The 23253-nt window shown below is 37.2% G+C and overlaps 1 protein-coding gene and 2 long non-coding RNA genes across 4 annotated transcripts in view; all 3 read right to left on the reverse strand.

Moving 5' to 3' along the window:
* Window positions 1-3073: 3073 nt before the first annotated feature.
* On the reverse strand, window positions 3074-4047 carry LOC109203166 (uncharacterized). Its single transcript, XR_002063090.1, has 3 exons — window positions 4020-4047; window positions 3712-3934; window positions 3074-3627 (listed from the first exon to the last, which is right to left on the reverse strand). It is a non-coding gene; the product is annotated as an uncharacterized LOC109203166 (long non-coding RNA).
* Window positions 4048-13693: 9646 nt separating this feature from the next.
* On the reverse strand, window positions 13694-16715 carry LOC109203167 (uncharacterized). Its single transcript, XR_002063091.2, has 3 exons — window positions 16688-16715; window positions 15438-15464; window positions 13694-14173 (listed from the first exon to the last, which is right to left on the reverse strand). It is a non-coding gene; the product is annotated as an uncharacterized LOC109203167 (long non-coding RNA).
* Window positions 16716-22812: 6097 nt separating this feature from the next.
* LOC102078017 (signal-regulatory protein beta-2) overlaps window positions 22813-23253 on the reverse strand; it is a 31005-nt gene continuing 30564 nt past the window's right edge. For both annotated transcript variants that reach the window (XM_025910485.1, XM_005465579.4), the window contains 2 exons: window positions 23174-23217; window positions 22813-23081 (listed from right to left, as the gene is read on the reverse strand). In XM_025910485.1, the coding sequence (XP_025766270.1) occupies window positions 22938-23081; window positions 23174-23217 (188 nt within the window). In that variant the 3' untranslated portion in view covers window positions 22813-22937. The remainder of the gene's footprint in view (window positions 23082-23173; window positions 23218-23253) is intronic.

A 23253-nucleotide genomic window follows, 5' to 3' on the forward strand; every position in this document is an offset into this window, starting at 1 on the left:
ATGATTAGAACTAGGTTTTGAAATGTAACTACATATTCTTTCAGTCTGGGTCAAAATATGAAATAATATTTATATATATATATATATATATATATATATATATATATATATATATATATATATATATCATATTATCTTACACACACACACACACACACACACACACATATAGATGTCCAGATGAACATAATCCCAAGACGTCTTTGGGATTTAATTACCTGCATGATTGATCATGCATCATATAATGCATAATGTAACACATACATATAAACGTATAAACACAATGTGTGTGTCTTGGTGACTTACTGAAACCACATGATGACCATAGATTTTCTTTTTGGATAAAAAAAGGGAACATTTGCAGGGCTAAATATGTGCTTATGCTTTGTCAACAGACAAAAGTAGAGGACAGAGTGGAGGTCCTCATCATTGGTGTGGCTACGAGTGACAAGCCGAACCAGCTTGAGGTGCTTTTGGATGATGGGCAGAGCCTCTTCATCGACAGTGAGCTCTGGAAACCATTTGATAATGAACTTGAGGAGGCAGCGGTCAGGGTAAAAGTTCAAATTAAGGGGAAGCAAATTATGCAGATTAAAAAAGAATCACTGTGAATAATTAAAAAAATGTACAGTTCCTTTGTTTGTTACTTGTTTGTTTGTTCAAAAATATAAAATGTTATATTTTATAAATTAAAAACAATGAAGTTCATTTTTTCTATGTATTTATAATTTTAATCACACATTGTTAAATACTTAAGTGACAGCAACATAAATGAAAAGTTTGCCAGTTTACAAATTCTAGTTGGTGTCCATTATGCCCAATTCAGGGTAATTTTGCCAGTTTCCATTGTATCTGTTTTTATTTTTATTATAAAGTATATATTAAGATGAAGACCTTTGTGTAAATTTATATACACAGGTATATAAAATAATTATTCTGTTTGTTTTTATTATCAAGTAGAGACTGTTCATTAGAATCTAGCCCTGTACCATAGTTAACTGTTTTAACTTTAACTTATTTTTGAAAAATCTAATAAATCAAATAAATAGCTGGAAATACATAACACAGTCTTGTGTCTATTAAATGAAGCTGAAAGTATGGTTACTAAAACATTCTTTGTGTGACAACAACAACCTACATCTGAACACAGTCAAGACCAAGAAAAGGAGATGGTAATCGACTTCAGGAGAACAAGGTGATCTGAGCACTTTACCTTGATGAGGAGGTAGAAAGGGTAGAAATCTATAAGTTTCTCAGGGCCCACATCTTGGCCAACTTTACCAGGTCCACAAACATTTCCCACCAGGTAGGGAAAGCACAACAAAGGTTGCATTTTCTCAGGAAGCTGTGCCAGGCCCAAATAACTCAAATACTTCTAATTAACACCTACCGTTTCACCATTGACAGCCTTCTGACCTACTACTCTACACTGGTGCAACTGCTGTACTGTGGAAGACAAAAGCAAACTGCAGCAGGTGGTGAGGGCAGCAGAGCAGGCAATTGGCACTTCACTAACTCCCCTCAGAGAAATTTATACAGGCAGACTTCAGCGAAAAGTCAGCATCATCATCAATCACCCCTCTCATCCTGGACACTCACTCCCCCCCCCCCCCCCCGCTTTGCCCCCCTGTTACAATATATATATGTATATATATATATATATATATTTGTGTTTGTTTAAAATTTTTTGAACACTGGAAGGCTATAAATGTTTGGGGTTTTTTTAAAAGAAGAATAACAGAACAGATCAAGGCTTAATGTTTTATTTTGTACATAATAAAGGGGGCAGGTCTATCAACAATATTTGATTTGTACCTTTTGAAAAAACCCCAAAAATTCCTTTCATTATTCATTTTAACATTCCTGCTCTTTTAATTTTTTATTCAAATAATTGTGGAAGAGCAAAATGATGAACTTGAGATTTCTGGGTAGACATGATATCAATGAGAATAGAATAGAATAGAATAGAATAGAATAGAATAGAATAGAATAGAATAGAATAATCCTTTAATTGTCCCACAGGGGGAAATTTGGTTGTATCAGCAGCACAAAAAAAGGAAAACACACACACACACACACATACAAACAGAACAGGACACAGAACAGAAACACAATTTTTACATAGGTACATTAATTTACATTAATTACATTACAAATTAATCTAAAATCTATACAAACAATTGAAGCATCCGTTGGAATTGTGAATACATCCTTGTTTGCCATGTTTACATTTATGGCCCTAAGATGCGCAGACACATGATAGGCTATTAACTGCAAAAATATATACATATATAAACAGGAAATGAGAGACAAAATATATTCTCTGATTTGCTGGAGTTTTGTGCACATCCCGTATGGCAAGGATAAACAACATTACAAATACATTAAAACTCCCAAGAGCTTCTTTTTTTCATTTAGTTTAGTTTTAGTTTAGCTTTCCTGATTTGATGATAAACTACAGAATATTGTTGAAATGAAGTTCACATTGTGATATATTTCAGGTATGGAGAGTCACACAGCTGAACAATTGATGCACATATTTAAAGAAACAGGGATCAAATAAAGAACATTGCTGTGGAATAAATTACATTGAAAAATAATCACTGCCCTGTGTTAGAGAGTGATTTATGATCAGGTATTAATTGGGTTAACTTTACCTCTTACAGCTTTTCACATAGTGCTGTGACCAGGATAAAATTTATCATAAAGTAGCTGTAAACAGTAGACTCATTAACATGAATGTTATGGTTCTACTGTGATCAAAACTCATGTCAGCTGTGTGACCTCATAAAATGATAAACAGAAACACATATGACTGGATGTGATCTTCATGAACTTCATAAACTTTTCAAATAGACTTAATGGGTCAAACTATATGTCTGACCCATTATCTATATATATTAGAGCAGTCTAAGCCCAGATGTGGAAAACCACTGTTACACCTATTCTATACTCATGTACTTACTGACACCCCATACTAAGGCAGTATTCATACAAACACACTTTGAGCTGTTTTTATTTATCCTCTTAAACACTCTTGTTTTTTTGCATTTTGAGGTTGTGTAATCTCTATAAAGAATATGTGTAATGGTTCAATAGATTCTGATTTAAATGTCCATAATAATTAAATTATCATTATTGTGCATCCTACAATTCAAGATTTAGAGCTGTGTGTTTGTATGAATTCAGCTTGCTATACTTATAGACTAAAATTATACAAATCCACTATTTAACCAAACAAGTTATGTTGTTTGGCTAAACAGATTGGGTTTGTTCTACAACATAATTATTCAACAATTGAAAATACAAAACAATATAATTGCACATTTATCCAAAAATGGTGCAATTACTTATTTCATAGGTCTGATATTGTTTGTTAAATCTGGTGACACAAACAGAGTCAAAAATTCATTGTTGGTGTAACATGTGGCTCTTTTTAACTTTGACCAATGATGTGCTGATAAAAATAAATAAAAAATATGTTAATTAAAAATTGTTTTTGTTTAGAAAAACGACTGAAATTACATGGAAACTGTCACCTTAAAGTGTAATTTTAAATACCATCACAAACAGATGTTTTCCAAACAGTTAACAAAGCTGCAGCACATCCGGTCACTGCATCTAAATCTAAAAGAAGACAAAAACATATCAAATATAATTTACACAATGGAAGACTTTTGATTTAATAAATGAGCTCAAAATAAGTGTTACCTTTGAATATTTGTGGGAAAAATCTGATGCTATCCCAAGAATGCAAAGTCACACTGGAAACGATGACAGGCTTGCAGCCCTCTCTCTTCCTGGAGTGAGGTGCCAGATCAGTAGCAGTGAGTTGACAGAAGTTGGTGTCTGTAAGAGTGGCCAAACACTGATACTCTGTCCACTTGTGTAGAGTCTAAGAAGCTGGAATGCAGGCATGCAGGATGAGCTTGTTCTAAAAAATACAGAAAAGGAACATTTTATTTGTGTTAAGGCCTAAAAACTACAAATAAGTTATACAATGAACAATGTTGAAATACCTTATAGGTGCTGCAGGCCACATAACCAGAATCCAGAGCAATCTCACACTCACATGATGGTGAGGAAAGACATGAGCTCTGCAATGAGGTTTGAATGTCTCAGTTGGGACACTGAAGAACTCAGAAGACCGCAGTACCTGCACAGAGAGACAGAGTAGAAAAAGCATAGATTTGTAATCCATAATGTGAATTAAAACTCAAAAAGTGTCAACAAGTATAATCATTTGAGTGTGGAATTATTTTTGCAATAAACAGGATTTAAATTAATTAAATGAATTAAAAGCACTGACATTTTTTATCAAAGATAAAGAATCATACCTCTCTCTGCTCTGAGGATCACTGAGCATCTCTGACAGGAAATACAGTTTCCTCAGTATGAGTCATCATTGATGGTCTCAGAGGTGTGTAGTGTGGCAGCATGATGATGGTCTCCAGATCAGGCAGGAGGTCAGGTGATGGGTGTGTCATCTTCTCCATTGAAGACACACTGGTATGGCAGTTCATAACACAGCAGTCTCCTTGTAGCATGTAGTTATCTGTGCAGTCCAGCACTGATGGATCAGGTTTGGCTCAGCAGTTCATGAAGATGGTGTTAAGATGTTGTTGTTTCAGCTGAGGATGGTGAAGTTTGAAGGTTTTCCCACAAAGGAAACAGGACTGTGTGTGCCCTGTCTGAAAAAATACATCTACAAAACATAAAGTGCTTTTAACACCACCCACCCTCCCACCCACCCATCTCAGCCCCAAGTGTCTATGTAATGCTGGTATGGGGTGTCAGTTACTAAATCTAATTAGTGCGTCAGAAAGCGGGGGCTACACCTAAAGCCCCCGCTTTCTGATGTCTTTGTTTATTAGCAGCTTTTTCCAGCTGCTCAGAGAATTCTGACTTGGCCTTTATCCACCCAAACCCAAACCCACCCGGATAAAGGCCAAGTCAGAAAATGGATGCAGAAACTTTCCATGTACTTCTAAATCAGTTTTTATACATATTCTGTAAGCTGTAAAAATGTTGTTCTCTACATAATGTATCATTATAGACATCTCTGGTAGCCTAAAGATAGTTTAAAACTTTAAAAAATTTTACCTGTAAAACATGATAAGCAAAACCTCATTCATCCCAAAAACATTTGATTCTACAAAATTTACTATAATCAAGAAAATATAATTGTCTGTATTTATTCATGTGACCCATAATAAATACCTGCATTTATCTGGGATTTATTTATTTACTATTTCATATTTGAAAGCACTTTGAGGGGAAGATCTCGTTTGTTGAGATACATACGTCAGAGTAAAACAAGTATCAAAAAAGGAGATGACAATTAACATCCATGAAAAAATGCATTAGTAGATTTAGTCATTTAAAACATGAGAATAAAAAATAAATTATGTCCGTTTAATACTTTTTGCAGCATATTTCAGATCTGAGGTGCATGATAACAGAAGCAGATCTCCCGCTCTGCATGAAGTACAGCAATGATTTGGTGAAATGATTAATAACATTGCAATAAGAAAGGGTCTTCTTACAGACAGAGTAGGGAAGACACATTTTTCAATGAAAAATCTTTTTCATGCTCTACAATCAGTAAACTCTGTAACAAACATGATCTGTAATTGTTTCAAAACTCACCACACGACTTCATGATTGGCTGGAGGACAGGACACAAAACACAGGGTTGTGGTAACTGTAATATGTTCTCAGGACACCTGAATGGAGACTTTGCTGTGGCTGAGAAATAAAAATGAGGTCAAGCAGGGTGTTCTTGTCTGTAGTGGCAGAAGTGATCAGCTGTGAATACCCTCTAGATTGAAACTGCTCCAGAATCTGTTTCCTTCCACTCTGTAACTGGTTTTCATTAAAATCTCCACACACAATGATTGGGTGACAGTCCATTATTTCAAGTGAATCTAAAAGACTTACCAGGTTTTGCATGAATGGTGTCAAACTGTAGTCTGGAGGTCTGTACACAACAGCAATGAGCGCAGGGAATGGAGCCTGAACCTTTAACACTAAAAACTCAAGATCAGTGACATTATGCAGATACTGTTTTACCTGAACCTGAAAATGATTCCTCAAATACACAACAACTCCACCACCACTTCTGCTGGCCATGTGAGGAAAGTTTGTGTAGGACACATGTCTGTTGCGTTTGAACATGGTGTAGCCGTCCAAATGAAGACTGTCTGCAACAAAGGAGCCTTGGAGGTGAGACTCAGTGAGACACAAAACATCTGCTAAACACATTTCATGATGACTCTTGATGTCACTGATGTGAGATGGCAAACCCTCCGTATTGTGCTGGATCAGTGTAAGAGTGTCAGGTCTGCTGGCTGTTTCTCTGACCTGAAGAAGAGGCATCATTTCCTCAACCTGGCTTGTCTCATGGTTTGGAGCGCTGCAGTTACCTCGGGATTGGCGTAAATCTTTTTCTCATCCAAGTCCTGTAAATAGAGTCCACTGAGAGACGTCACCCTGCTGAGAGCAACATAAGCCATACCTGGTTCAAAAATGTTCTTCATTGAAACTACAGCTGTCTGTGTTGTAAGACCCTGGGTTTTGTGAATTGTGCAGGCGAATGCTAGCTTTACAGGAAACTGTCTGCGTACCGCTCCTTTAAACTTCAGACTCTCCTCTGCTCTCTCAATGTAAACCAGATCATCAGATGCTGCATTAGCACTGCGGTTGTGTCTCACAGGCTGCCGGTTGTCCATTCTGAGCCCAGTTTAATTATTTGTCCATCATTTTCAGATCTCACCACCTTTATCAGTATACCAAAAGCACCATTGACCAAACCGTTTAGTGTGTCCAAGTTTCTGGTCAGCATCACTCGAGCTCCTTCAGCAACATTCAGGGTGTCGGTAAATCATTTCGCCCACCTGTAAATGGTTTGTCTCTTCGTGCCATTCTGCCTGTACGTTTATCCTTCTGGAAATCGTCTGCATTGATGATTATAATGTTTGAATGAAGCTTCTTGAGCGTATCTGTGTTGTGGGATTCAACATTCTTGTTGGTGGCATAAATGTGTAAGACCTCGATTGGACATTCTTCTGGTGCAGTCACAGCCTGTGACAACAAATCTCTGTCGCACTGAGAAAGCTCATCTGTCTTTTCTTTCACTCTAATCCTGTTCAACATCTCTGCAAAGGCCACATCATCTTTCTGACGCATGATCTCGGTTAGAGTGATCATCTGAAAATGTTCCTGCCATAGGTCAATCTGTTCTGGATCGTAAACACAGAGAGGTTTAGACTGTCGAACTGGTGGCAGCTGGTAAAAATCTCCAACAGCTAAAACTGACATTCCACCAAAAGGTCTCTGAGTGCCTTTGATTTGTTTCAGTCTTGCATCCACATAGGCAAAAAGGGGTTTTGAAACCATTGAAATCTCATCAATAACAATAATTTCAGCATTCATAAGCTCAGATCTGACTTCATCCAGTTGGTTACCAAGTCCTTGAATGGGTGGTTTCAGACTCCTGGGTAGTTTCAGTAGGGAATGTAACGTAGAGCCATTGATAGAAAAAGCTGCTGTCCCGGTAAATGACGTCAGTAAAACAGTTGGATTTGATATGTCAGCTTCTTCTGCATTAGAGGCAGTCTGCTCAGGATCTTTGATGCTTCAGAGTGAATACATTTAATCAGATGTGACTTTCCAGTTCCTGCACCACCGTTGATATAGAAGAAAAATGGATCTGGGTTCAAACCACAAACGCGCTGAATACACCAGTCTCTTATAGCATAGAACACGCAGGCCTGCTTCTGGTTCAGATTCTGATACATTACACGTACCACGGCTGGATCGACTGCAGGTTGTTCTCTGATGGCTCTGATCTCTGTTACAGCATCAGACTGACGACTGTAGTCGGGAACATTCTCCTGTTCGTTCTCATCATCAGAATGTCTCTCATGAAGATTCTCATCACATTGCAACCTCACAACTTCAGATTCAGGAGCCAGATTACACCATTCATCAATAACAACATCCCTATTTTGTTCAAACTCTTCCAGTGCACTCTCAATATCCTCAGAGTTCTTCTCATACTTGTCTTTATTTCTCTTCACAACCCTTTTCACAGACTCACTGTGGTCTGAACATGGAAGTCGTACAAAACCTGAGTTGTAGAAGGACTGATAGGTTTGGAACCCTTGTGGTTTCAGTTCCTGCTCTGATCTGTGTGGAAGGTAAAGTCTCAACAGTCGACCATAATATTGCTCAGGATCTTTTTCCTGTGAACAGTGGTAATACCTGATTATAGCTGGTTTATCATTCTTTCGCCTTTGTACAAATCCAAGCTGGTTTAGAAGAGGAAGCACATCTTTTCCTTCATTTGGACCACTCACCAACCGGCACAAGGCAGCAAAATCAGCCAGGGACATTTCCTCATATTCTGGTGTCTCAGGTCTGCATTTGTATTTATCACTCAAACTTGTCATCCAAATATTACAACTGTCATGTGTTGTGGATTCCAGGTAGCTCATCGGGCGACTCATTTTTACAGGGTTATCATCTGTTGGTACAAATACAACACTGCGGGAACATTTTTTCATTTTTAGGCCACAGACTCGAGTCACACACTCCTGTGCGCTGATTTCTCTCTTTTTTGAATAAGCCTGCATCACAGCTCTCATTTCATCACATTCATTGACCGTGTTCTTATCAGAGTTGTCAATAACTGTCTTTAGGTATTCAGAGAGGCCAGATTCTTTCTTCGTTATATATTTACAGAGGTATTCTATACATGAATAGGCATTCAATATTAACGAGACATCTAAATTAGAGTTCCAGGCTTCAAGCAGGTTGGGTTGTAATTGTTGATCCAACAGTCCTTTGGGTCACGTTTCAGAATCAGCGCTGTTTTCTTGTTTATGTCTTGGAGGCATTGTTCATACTCATTCATTGTCAAGTTGCATCGTGACAGAATCTGCTCTATGGTGAGGGAAGCAGCTTCAGGTTCCTTCAGCAGGTTCAACAAAGGTCTGAGTTTGGCTTTTGCAGCTTCAGTGTCTGAATCCTCATCCTGTCTCACAATCATTGTTCTTGTGGATGGCGGTTTTGGAAACCCAAATCTACAACCAGAGTTCACACTCTTAAAGCATGTTTTTGTGTGGTTTTGCTGTGCTTTTGTAGTTCAGCGACTTTTTTGTGCAGTTCAGGCTGTTTTTCTGGATCAGGGAGTTGAGCTGAGATGTATCTGTCCACAAAGTCACAGACAGTTTGGTCATCATCCACATCTACTTCTACCTTTTCTCGAATCCACAGCAACATGTGTATATGCGGACTGCCTCTGTGCTGGAACTCAACTCTGTAAAAGTAATCAATGATTTCACCAAGGGGCTGTGCAGGAGAAAAAAGCAAATCTCTGAACAAAGCCTCAACACGCTTATCAAACATTCGCATGGTGGTTACTGGATTTGATCTTAGAATTTCACACTTTTCTGACCAGTCCAGGGCTTCAAAATCAACCTCTTCACCTTGTTGTCTCTTTATTGCTTGAATCACTTCAGGCCATCTCATCTCAGCAGCAGAGAAAGTGACAAAGAACTGAGGTGTTCCTATTTGACGAACCATACTGAATAAATCTCTGGTAGTTTTCTGCCAGTAAGCTGGAGTTCCTCTGAGTGGCTGCATAAATCTGATTGCATCTTTATTTCTTACCAGCTTCTCTACTTCTGTCTTACTTTGTAACATTCCTGATGTGATTTTGCGTCCATCTTTGGTCATAGTTTTACCTTTCCTTAGCTGTATTGTCATGCTGGAATTAGCCAAGTGTATTTCAGTGACAAACTGTGAGAAAAACAGGTAATTTGTATCTTTAGCAAATCTTGCATCAATGTTGAAAAGCCTTGACTTGAAGTAAGCACTTGGTGTGAGTTTAAGACGTCTCTTTTCATCCAGTGTATTCTGACCAGTAGGAAACTGCACAGGAAATGCCATGGCTTCCAAATGAGGAGTTCTGAAGAAGCTAACAGGACTGTTTCTTTCTGCAGGAGCCACACAATATGTGTTATCAGTGAAACAGAGAATCTCTTCTGAAATGTCTACAGGCTGCAGACAACTTTCTAGAGCAAAACCTCCATTGTTCAAATCACTTTCTGGTTCCTCTGGATCTTGTTCCTCTGGTTGTTCATCACAGGATTGCATATTAATAGCTTGTTCACTTTCAGACTCGGTTTCACACAAAAGGGCATCTCTTTCATAGTTGTCAATTTCCATCAAATCTGCTTCATTATAATCATCACTTGCCATGCTGGCTTCATCACTGCTCTCATCATCAGGTAACGTTGGATCACAAAGCAATGCATCATCTCTGATAACAATATCTGTGTACTGCGGATGAATTTGTTTCAGTTTACGCAGGGCTTGGATCAGTTTAGACCAGGTGACAGTCTGGAACAGCTGATGGCCTTTGTAGCACAGTCGTCTTTTAAGCTTGATCCTCATTATCTGTGATTGGCTTCTGAGCCTCGGTAAACAGTCAACTGTTTGTTGGACCTCAGATGGTACACACACCACATTACCACGTATGAGTCTTTGTCTGCCCTTTGGAAGTGGAATAATCTTTGCAAATGGTATGCATTTGGCAATCAGATGTCTCTCCAGAATGTTGAGATCACACAGTTCAGCTGGAATATCCTGCAGTTCTAAACCATTGACAGCAGCAAGCCTTGGCATGCGTCCACTTTTGAGGGAACTGTGACACGTGTGACAGATATACTCCTTTTTTCTCTCAACAGGAAAGCTGCAGTGATCATTACATGCTTCATCACACACATGAACAAATTTACCAGTTAGACACTGTTGAGCAACAGTTTGGTGTTTTGAGTAATTTTCTCTTTTGGAGATTTTCACCTGATTAGGAAAAGAAGCTTTTAGACAAACAGTACAAACATAAGATGGTGCTGACTTAATGTTTGATCTGAAACGAGATATGGCCTCATTCATTAAAGTGTTATCTGGATTAGACTGTAAACTTTCAGCTTGTTGATGCATCTGGCGATATTTTCTTTTTATGTTCATTGCACATCTGAAATTATGCATCTGTCTAAAAGAAAAACTGTTCCAATATTTTACTCTCATTTGTTCTCTCATATTGTCCTTGTGTTGCTGCTGAATTTGTGTCTCTTCTCTATAACGTTTAGTCATGTAAGATCGTTTTTTCTGTTTAAATTCTTCACTTTCTTTATATACATTATATACATATGACCTCATGTAAGCTTTATGTTTCTCTCTGAATCCAGCAGAAGTTCTGTAATTTCTTCTTATACGTTCCTTCTGTTTTTCTCGGAAAATGGGAGATTCTCTATATGTTCTTGTTATACGTTCCTTCTGCTTCTCTCTGAATAAAGAATCTTCTTTATACATCTTTATGACACGTTCTCTTTTTCTCTCTCTAATTTTAGCACTGTCTCTATAGATTTTTCTAAAATATTCTCTCTGTTTCTCTCTATATGTAGCATTGAGTTTATACAGATTATTTTTGTACACACTTTTTTTCTTACTGTGATCAGAATCATGAGACTTTCTACTAGAATCTTTTTTCTTTGCCTTAAAGCTTTCATCAAAAGTGTACGTCTGTCTTTCTTTCTTTTTCTGATTTTCCTTTCTCTGTGGTAGTTTTTCTTGGACCAATAGTCGTCTCCTAATCTTTCTCCTTTTCTGTTTAGTACGCTTCAACAGTTTATGTGAGAGTTCCTCTGTTGTCTCAGTTAAACAGGAGGCAGTGTTTAAATCATTCTGAGGAACAGATTCTTTTGTTACCTGAGTGTCTCTTACAGAAGATGTAGAGGTTTCTATTTCTAAATAATCAGAAGGACGATTGTTCAGCTCAGCAGCTGGCTCATTTGAATAATCCACTCTGGATGACATCACTTCAGTGGCTAAAGTATCGGTCACAGTTTTTTGTGTCTGCTCAGTGGATTTTGTGGTTTCAAATTCAGGTTCATTTAAAGCTGGTGCTGGAACAGTTGTAGCTGTTTGTCTGTTTTCATCAGCATCTCTTTGGTCAGCAGCGTTTGCACTCTGAAACTCGACAGGCTGTAGCTCATAAGTGCAGGTTGGCGCGATGCTAAACATTCGGTACAAGTGTTTGATCCTGTCAATCATGTCGTTAAGACGTGTGAATTTCAACATAACTGCAGTTCCACCACTTACAGCTAGCGACAATGGCATTCCTGTAGACTTACGTGGGTGAGGGTCAAAATATGCGTATTCACCAGAAGTCAGCCTGCAAACTGCGATGACTGTTCCTCCCATGACTAGCAAAGCATAGCGAACCGCTGAAGCCAAACACTGTAGTCCCTGTTCAAGGCTCGGAAGGTGAGCTGTACCATCAAATGTGCCATAATGAGCAAACTGAGACATATCCACCTGATACTCGTGTCTGCGGCTGGTGACCACTGTGGGAAGCTCATCACAGGCTAGAAACACGCTGTTCACAAACCTCTTTCTGGCATCTGAATACACGGCATGGCCTTTGTCCAACACACGGTTTAGATCTGCTCTGGTAATGAATTCATCCTCGTGTAAGAACGACAGGAAAACCAAACTGTTCGCCATGCATTGCTGATTCCGGTACTTTCCATACCTAGGAGAAGCCTGGCTTCGGGATGCACAGATGCTACTCACTCGTGGACGACTTTCACTGCTTGTAACCTGTACATGAGACGGTCCTGGAGCTTCTCCATCATGCTGCGTTTGCACAGTTACCTGGGGTTCATTCTGGATTACCTGCTGTACTTTAGCATTTGGCACAGATGATGAGCAAACGCCTCTCTTTACCACATCTGCATAAGACACTGCAGCTGTCTGAGCACTGCTCTGCACTTCTGGACTGGGAATAGTTGCAACAGACACTTTTACCTGCTCACCGCTCTGAGAAACAGTTACCTGTTCTTTCTGCTTTTGCCATCTAAGCTTCTGGGACTGCGACCTTTGACCTTTTCTTGGCATTTTGTTGAAGTACAAACTGGACCTTATATGTAAACAAAACTCAACCTGTAAACACTGAAAAACTAATGACTTTAATGACTATTAAATCAGAGATTTATCAGAATTGATGTAAAATGCTCACTTAAATACAAACTCAATATAAAAGTTATTTAAAGTTCTTTGAAAACACTTTGGTCTGTTTTATTGTAGCTTTTTCAAAAACTGTATATTATTACTTCTTTTTTTTTTTTTAACCAGACGGGATAACAAATAGGTCTATACTTCTGTAAAGTAATATGCAGAATAAATCTCAACAATCAACAGGCTATAATAAAACTCTTAGCTTTTAAGTAGGCTTTGTGTAAATCTTTCAGATATTTAAAATTTAAAGCAAATATAAGGAGCTGTGATGGTGTGGTAATCAGATGACAGGCGATGGGGATTCTTCAGCTGGACGTTCTGCAGCAGTCAGGAAACAGGAAGTCTGTGTTCTCAGGGCCGCCTCTAGATGACAACTGTAACTGAACACTTACACTGAGTGACAAAAAAGGGTTTGTCCTTAAATAATAATAGTATAAACTTGTAGTCAAATGTTATAGCCAATGAAACAGACTTGAAAAATATATTTGAATCCAATTTATTATTTATGTGAATATAAGTCTGAATGTATGTATTACAAAATAACCGGATTATCTTATTACAAATAAACCTTGAAAAAGGTGTGTATTTATATAATTATCAAAGTAACAGCACCCGTAAGCCAAACTATCAGTGTTTATTCCAAAGTGTAATGTAAAAATTAAAATGACAAATGTAGGACTGTGTAAGTAGTTTCTACTGTGAGTTCTACTGTAGTGTAATTCTACTACTGTAATTTCAACTTTCTACTTGTGATTTTCAGCAAAATGACTGAATGTGAGAGAGTTTAACGACAGGAAAGATGGAGCAGTGAGAGCGGAGATCTCTCAGAATTCTGAAAACAGATCGACGAAGTTCTGGTAACTTCAATTCCAAAAACTTAGATTCTGGTAAAACTTGATTTCAAGTCACAGGATTGCGTTTCAACTCAGGTTCAAGCTTGTCAAATTAGATAGAGCTCATGGCGGAGAAATGATAGAAGATAGAATGGCTTGTCAAAAAAGATGGAGCAGGGAGAGGGAGAGTGATAGGACAGACTGAATTGCTTGTTAATGATAGAGGGAGAGGGTTTTCTGCAGCAGGTCACCTGTAAGACAGAAATAAAGTGGAATTAGACACACTTCCAGTAAACCAGGCTTTACTGTATTTTTCAGATTATAAGGCACATTTAAAAGCCTTTAATTTTCTTAAAAATAGACAGTGCACCTTATGTATGGTTGTGCTTACTGACTTCAAACCAATTCTATGTGCTACACGGCACTCAAAAATCTGTCAAATGTTTTAGTATGACTTTGGTAAGCTACAAAGCAGCATCACTTGATGTATTGTCGGAGCATGGCTACCATAGTCAGCACCCTCGTCGAGTAATTCGTACTGTGCTCCAACGTAATATGGTGTGTGTGTATAAGGGCCTGGCACCTATTGAGAGCCATGCTTATGAAGCAGATTTCAAACTGATCAATCCACATTCATCAATCCACAAATCCTGAAAAGTGAGTGTATTCTGTATTTTATGTCTTACAACTGAACAATTTTGAGAGTTATTGTAAATGAGTTGAATAAAGTTTGACTTATCTGTTTTGTTTGGCTTAATGTGCCTTAGAATTTAGTGCGCCTTACAGTCCGAAAAATACAGAACATGTATATCATTACACACTGAAGAGTTGTACAGTACATTATTAGATTCAACTGAATGAAAATGTTTAACATATGGTGGTGGAACATTTCTGAGGACATTTTTGCATTCTATTAACACAATAAAAACAAACAGTCTGTAAACCAAGATGTGGTGCTACAGTAACTTACTATAAACATTATATGGTCAAGCTAAACCCACACAATGAAGTTAGAGCAGACAGTTTCAGACCACCTGCTTTAAACACTTCACATGCACTCAACTTACACTTATGACACATCACATGTTCCTAAATGCCCAAAGGTCTCAAATTCCCGTTTCTGTGTGTACTTACCTGGTACAACAGTATATCATAATGTCTGGGGAGCCGTTAACATAAAAGTAAAAAATAATTTACTCAGTATGACTTTTGGCAAAATGAAAAATTTGGAGACAGATGACTCCTATACAGCAGTTTATACATATTTCAGTCAAATATGGGGCATGTTTAATACACACGCCGCTAAATCTACAATAAACTTAGCATGGCTGATATTAGGGCCTAATTAAAAATGTAGTATGATGATAAGAGAGATCTGTAAGTCTGGAAATGTTCACATAGACTTTTCTAGGATTTGATGATTGCCAAGAGCTGTGCTGACTCACAGCACTAAACTGAATCTCCTATAATGAGAAACATTTCCCAGCACTGCACATCAGACAAACCTTTACTTACCAGACTTGAGACGATCAGATCAGCAGTCTAGAGAAAGGAAACAATTCATCAGATCACTGTTTGATGATTCAGACTGTTGAGCCTCTTCACACACAATCCAATTTACTGTGACACAAATTAACTAGTAAAATCCTCAATTACTTTAAGGCTTTATGAGCTTACTGTAGTGTAAAGAGGAGATAAATGAACTGCAGCGTCTCACATGGCATGTGTAATAAAAGCATTCATTACTACAGAAATGCAAAGAACAGGCACCAATATTTGTTGGCACAAGTGCAGGATATACCAAATATTTCCTACACAGAAGCCTTGTGGCTCCAACATTTTCTACGACCAGTCAGTTCTAATAAAGTGTGAAAAACCATAACTTTTAATGTCCTTTCAGGTTAAAAACATTAAATACAAAGTAATTCTTTAAATCAGAAGCAACAGAAAACATCATCATGTTTTGGTTAGTCTGATATGAATATGCAAATCCTAAAATACATGTAAATATTGACATGTTACAATAACAGAGGTGCAGAATGTTTGTGATAAAAATGAAATGTCTTAAAATATTACACTAAAAAGTCCTTTCATTGTACCAGTTGCTAGGAATATTTATGTATTTTGCAATGTCCCTTTTTGGCAACATTTCTATTTAATTTTAAAACACATAATATTCACTAAATAAGTAATAAACTAATTCGACACATTGCCTGTAATGTACCTAACAATGTCCACTCACACCTCTGGTTCTCTTCATTTTTGTTATTGCTTAACTGTTAAAGCTATTACTTATACCGAGTCAGGCAAAATACTTCTACAGTGTTCTGACTTTAATGTAATACATCAGCAGAATTTGAGAGGCAATATAAATCAATACCTGTGCAGCTCTTAAGTGTTTGAGCAACCACATATACTGACTCCCCTAAAACACTTTCATTGTTTTGTCTGCTACTTAAATCCACAAACATAAGTACAAAATGAACAACTGGATAAAGACATCTGACATTTAACTATGTTTGGATTCAATAAGCCATAAAAAATTTAAATCATACATAAATGGGCTATTAAACTTCAGGGACATTTTCAGGGACAGTCAGAGGCCCTGTGTGGGGGCTTTGCTGCTACAGGTCACAAATCCTGTGTTTTTGCCAATCAGTAAATGGAAACATATCACAAAAAGTCAAACTACTGTATGTAAGTCATCAAATGTGCTACACAATGCCAGGTTCATACTGCTTCAGTTACAATCACTGTTTACTTACCAGCAAAGGCAAAACCAAAGATCTCTTTCACTCTGTGTAACAAAAGACAAAGCACAAAAATACAGAATGAGACAACTCAGATCAGCATCACAGTCAATACTGCATATCACTCTGTGCAGTCCAAAAGATTCAGTACACTTCTTGGAATATAAACAAAAATTCTTCTCTTTTTTTCTACACCTTATTAAAGATTAATGTCTTCATTAAGGTAATATGTGGTTTCATCCATTTGTAATAAGCCACACAAGTTTCTGAGTTATGTGATAGCTCTATTAGTTTGGTGCTATTAGATAACACAGTAGATTTCATAAGCAATGATTTGCTACACCTAGCACTGCACACTTTATCAAATTCTGACATCACAATTTCAAAGCATGAACAATCATAAATGAAAGCTTGGGTGATGTGATATATACACATATATATACACACACATATATATATATATATATATATATATATATACATACACACACACACATATATATATATATATGTATTTGTAGGCTTTAACATTTGAGTTGGTCTGCATTCAAATTCTGCTTCCTAAAAATATTATCACCTGCACACAGTATCATTTAGTATCATTTAATATACTGTTGTTTTAAATATCTACATATCATATTAACAATATTAATGGCGCACTGCTGCATTTTATTTATTTGAAGGTGGCTGCAGGTGTAGGTTTTATTTAAAAAACAACCTGCACAAACAAGTGTTTGTTAAACAGTTCTTAAAAAACTAAAATTAATTGTTAAGAGATGTTATTATTCTTATATTATGTGTTTTATCCTCACTCTCTCTCTCTCCTTTCTGTTAATTAACCCACAACACAAACCCGCACAGGCACGTGACTCTTTTTCTCCCGGTGTTCTGGGAAACCACCCTACCGTTGTTTCTGCGCATGCGCACAACACGAAATGCAGTGGCAAACCGTCCTACCTTTGTGAATATTAGCTAGAAAAATACTGGCCGGTAACATTCACTGCCAAACCATCCTACCTTTGTGAATGTCACCTACAAGCATACTTAAACAGCTAAAATTTTGTGGCAAATCGTCCTACTTTTGTTAATCTGAGCTAGAAGCATACTTTCATAGCTACATTTAAGTGGCCTTCAGTCAGAGGCGGTAAAATGTCTCCTTTGAAGTTGCCGACCCTGCTGCTTCAGCAGCTAATCAGTGATTCTAAAATGGTGGCTCATTACCTTACAACCTAAAGAATTAGGCCGTTTTAACTGACTGATTTGTGAAGAGGAGAAAGACAGCTTCCCTAAGAGACTCAGAAACACTAACACACCGAATGAACCAAATGAAACAACACAATAACTGTATTATACAATCAAATGAACCATATTCATTTCACACTGGGCCTATAGGACCACTAGGCGTTAGCGCTTAGGTTGTTAGGGCTAGCTTACCAATACTTGTTTAAATACTAAAATTACAACGTTTCACTAAAAAAGCAGCCATTGTGTTACTTTAATATGACTTATACTTTGACTGGCTTACAAGTCACAAACAACAACTCGATAAATCACTCAAACAGCTTATAGACATTTAATTTCAGAGAAGAGAAGCAGAGCAGCAATTCTTACCGGCAGGGATCGAGCAGAGAGTGGGCGGAGATGCAGGAGTGAGCCCGCGACGTAAAAAAAGAGGCATTCACGGGTAGTGGGAAACTCCGGCATTACACAAAATTGGCATTGAAAACGTGAAAGATATATATGTAAATTTAAATATTATTATATTAGATTTCTTTGCAACAGAAAACAACTAGCAGAAATTTAATTCTATAAGTTGAATAAATATTTCAAACAGGATTATTTGAATTTGAAATAATGGTTAAAAGTCATAAATAAATATAAGGTCATTATGTTAAAATGTAGTGTATTATGAGAGGTGGTCGCACCTGACGTTATCTGTAATCACGCCTCGCCACCTTAAAGTCTGTGCTCTCTCTGCTGTTGTGTTATGTGTCAGACTGTGTGCTGTGTGTACATTTCCTAACCGTAGGGTCTAGAACTGTCATTTTTAGACTGTTTTGTTGCGAAGAGATGGGTGAATCTTTAAGTGTTGTTTATATTTAAAATATGAATTATTAAACATATATGACTTAGACAATTGGCTGGCTGGGAAGTCGCGCATGCCCGGATATACGACTTGAATGTTTCAGTCCTCACAGAGGATTGGCTGCCTGGGGACTTGGCAGCCGATTTAGTAGGAATGTGTAACTTAGCAGGATTTTCGGAAAATTAATATTACCAGCTGAAAATAAGTTAACCGCTGGTAAACTTTGCTCAAAAGTATTTGTTGCTCTACTAAGGCAAATTAAAGAGAGGTTACTTCAAAAGATTATTTGTTCTTCAACTGTGAAAAATTAGCAGAAAATTTATAACGTTACAAAGGAACTACCAGCAGATACACAAAGTTAAGGCAAAAATGAGATGACTAGCAATGTTTAAAAATAGGGACAAACAGAAAAAGTACAAATGACAGAACTGTTGTAATACAGCAGAAATGTTCATATGTAGCACAAACCTAAAAACTTTGAAGAAATGGTGTAACAGTATAACTTAATATTCAGTAATATAATAGTAACACATAGTAGAAATGCAACATAGGAGCTGAAATACTATAATTTAGCAGAAAAGTGATAATTTTAGCGAGGTTAAAGAGAGGTTTCCTCAAACGATTATTTGTTCTTCAACTGTGAAAAATTAGGAGAAAATTTAGAACGTTACAAAGGAACTACCAGCAGATACACAAAGTTAAGGCAAAAATGAGATGCCTAGCAATGTTTAAAAATAGGGACAAACACCAATACACCAATTATCACCAATACCAAAAAGTAGCAGAAATACTATGATTTGGTAGAAATCCTATAATTCAGCAGAAATACTATTATTAAGCAGAAATACTATATTTAGCATAAATCTTATAAAATAGCAGAAATAGTATGATTTAACAGAATTGTAATAACTTAAATAGAAAAATTGGAAAAGCAAAATGGACAGCTGAAAAAATGCTGATGGTAAGGGTCGCTCAAATGTGCTTGTTGAAAGGTAAAAAATTGACAAGAAAAGAAAGAAATAACAGCCAGCAGATACACACAATTACAATTATGGACACAAATGGAAACGCAAATGTACAGAGAGAGAGACACACAGGATGTAATCGAGTCAACCAGTCTAAATATAATCAATTTGAATCCTACAATGACATGCTGCCATAAAAAGGGTCTCTCTCTCTCACACACACAGCAGCAGCAGCAGCAAGTGAACAAACAGGGGCTGTGCATACTGTGTTTCCTGTATGTCTCTAGGTCAGTCAAGCAGCCTGGAGCTGCTGAATTTGAATCCACCAATCAGAGAGGCTGTGTACTTTTTCCCGCCAAAACTGGTGCACCAAGTGCAGGCTTTTACACACGCAGCACAGAGACAGAAAGGATTTTTGCAGTTTATTTCTCATAGTGAGGATTCCCCTCAAACAAATGGCTATAATTTCCTAACCGTAGGGGCTAGAACGGTCATTCTTACACCGTTTTGTTCAGAAGAGATGGGGGAATCTTACAGTGTTGACAATTTATCATTAAAATATGAATTATCGAAGATATTTGACTTCTACCATACTGATAGAGGCGACGCGAAAACTGCCCTGACTTGCCCTCGAACGACGCTTTCTAACTCTAAATCTGTTTGGAGCATCGATATCATTCTTTCACCGTAAGAGACAGCAGGCTTTGGTGAACAGTTTTTGGGGTTACAAAACATTGTGTAACTCAAAAACTAGGTGGACTAGAAGCATAATTCTTGTACTGGGTGAATCAGCGGACTTTGGTGTACTTTGACTGCGATTTTCATTGCTCTTTGTACATCCGTCGCTGAGATATGACGAGAGAAGAATGGGCAGACCTCAGATATGATTGGCTGGCTGGGAAGCCGTGCAGGCCCTGATTTGTAAATTTGAATGTCTCAGTCCTCACAGAGGATTGGCTGCCTGGGGAGCTGGCAGAAATATATAGAAATAGTATGATTAAGCATAAATACTACATTTAGCAGAAATACTATATTAAGCACAAATCCTATAATAAGCAGAAGTACTATATTAAGCAATATAAATATCCTATAAAAATCCTATGATCTGGTAGAAAAACTATAATTAATCAGAAATACTATATTTGGCAGAAATACTATATTTAGCACAAATCTTATAAAATAGCAGAAATAGTATGACAATAGTAATAACTTAAACAGAAAAATTGGAAAAGCTGAACATGCTAAGGGTCCCTCAAATATAAAAAAAACTATTACAGCCACACAATCACAAATATGGACACATATGGAAACACACATGCACAGAGAGACATACACACAAGATCCAATTCAGTCAACCAGTCTAAATATATTGAATTTGAATCTTACAATGATTCAACACACACACACACACACACACACACACACACACACACACACAGGGAGAGAGAAGCAAGTTTCTAGCTCAGTCAAGCAGCTTGGGAGCTGTTGAATTTGAATCCACCAATCAGAGAGCCTGTGTACTTTTTCCCGCCAAAACAGGTGCACGCAGCACAGAGAGACACAGGATTTTTGCAGTCTATTTCTCATAGTGAGGACTCCCCTCAAACAAATGACCATAATTTCCTAACCGTAGGGGCTAGAATGGTCATTCTTACACCGTTTCGTTCAGAAGAGATGGGGGAATCTTCAAGTGTTGACAATTTATCATTAAAATATGAATTATTAAAGATATTTGACTTGTAATGCACCATAACTGGGTAGAGGCAAAGCAAAAACTGTCTTGACCTGCCCTCAAACAATGCTTTCTAACTCTAAATATATTTGGAGTATCGATATCATTCTTTCACCATAAGAGACAGCAGGCTTTGGTGAACAGTCATGGAAATTTTCAGGTCTCTGTGGAAATCCCAAAAAAAGATATGACAAGAGAAAAAAGTTGTTCATTTCCAGAGTTTGAAATCTGAAGAAATCTGAGCGAGGGACAAATTTCCTACCCTCAAACAAGTCTAACTCATTTCAGAACGGTAATAGGTGAGAAAAAAATTCTTGAATTGTGAGCGTCAGGAGTGTCTGAAGATATACGGGGACAAGCCTCATGTTTTAACTTCGCTTCGTTAAGGAGATATGACGATTCGAATATGCCTCTCATTACAGAAATCAAGCGATGATTTTGAACAAACTCTCCATTGACTTTCTATGGAGAGTTTTCAGACTTTGTGTTGGTCTGAGGAGATTTGCCAAAATTCTATAAATCTCACAACAATGATGGTGACATTTTCTGAAAGCCAGCAAAAATACCTACGTTTTGATCTATAATTTGTGGAAGTTGAGTGAAAATTGAGCAAGTAGCAAGAAGTTGTTCGGACATGAAGAGAAGACTGCGAAACCTACAGTGGCACACTGGAAGCCAAGTGCATAGCAACCATAACAACACATGTATTTTCTGAAAAATCACAATTTTGCAACTCAAAACTTTAAGAGGGATAAGATGAAAACGGTAACAGATATGAAAAAGCTGAATCAGACATGAATAGCCCAATAATTTGTGAACATTTTAAAGTTTGAATGGTTGTTCTACGTGAAAGTAGGAAAAAGTAGTTAAGTTTCAAAAACAAGCAAGTTTTAGCAGAATTGCAGAAGTTTCCCATTCATTTCAATGGGACAAATTAAAGGAAAAAAGCTTAATATTTTAAAAAGTATAACAGTAAAAAATACCAAAAGTCATAGCACCCATTAGCAGAAATAGCAGAATAGTTTAAAATTTGAACGGTGAAAATCGGCTGAAAATTGTGGAAGTAGTTAAGTGCCAAAAAACGTACAAAAAGTGGCAACTGGAATAATAATAAAGAAGAAAGAGAAACAGGAAAACAATAGTGTGGATGCCTTAAAGCATCCACACAATAATAATAATAATAAGAATAATAAATCCGACGAATAGTAATATGTGTGCCTCTTGGCATAGGCACACATAATAATAATAATAAATCCGAGGAATAGTAATATGTGTGCCTCTTGTCATAGGCACACATAATAAGACAGAGAAAAGCAGCAGACATTCTTGATAAGACTACGCTAGTTTTCTTGCAGCTTAGATGTGTATCCAAATATATATGTACAGAACTACAACAGAACTTCAGCACATAAAAGCGTATTATCTGTAAGATGTAAAAATCCCGTAATTAGATTGTTTCATACCAAGCAATGCTAAGTAGCTCTAATCCCGCCCAAAAGCCTTGACAGCTGTGTAGATCTGCTGCTCCTCTGCTGCATTCACACCCTTTGTTGTGCAAATATCAACTTTCATCACGGCAAAGACAACAGCAGAAAACATCTGTGTGTCCTTAATCCGGGAAAAGTCCTAAATGAAAAATATTAGAAAATATCAAAACTTTTAACCTTTTAATTTTATTAAAAGTTCATATTTATTAGAATAATGTTACCATTAAGTACCTCTTGTGTTTTCTGATCATTAATATTTTTCTGCAGGACAGGAGCTTGATGATAGTACAGAAAGATAAAATTTAATTAAG

This window comes from Oreochromis niloticus, linkage group LG2, assembly GCF_001858045.2.
Source record: "Oreochromis niloticus isolate F11D_XX linkage group LG2, O_niloticus_UMD_NMBU, whole genome shotgun sequence".
Classification (NCBI taxonomy): Eukaryota; Metazoa; Chordata; class Actinopteri; order Cichliformes; family Cichlidae; genus Oreochromis; species Oreochromis niloticus.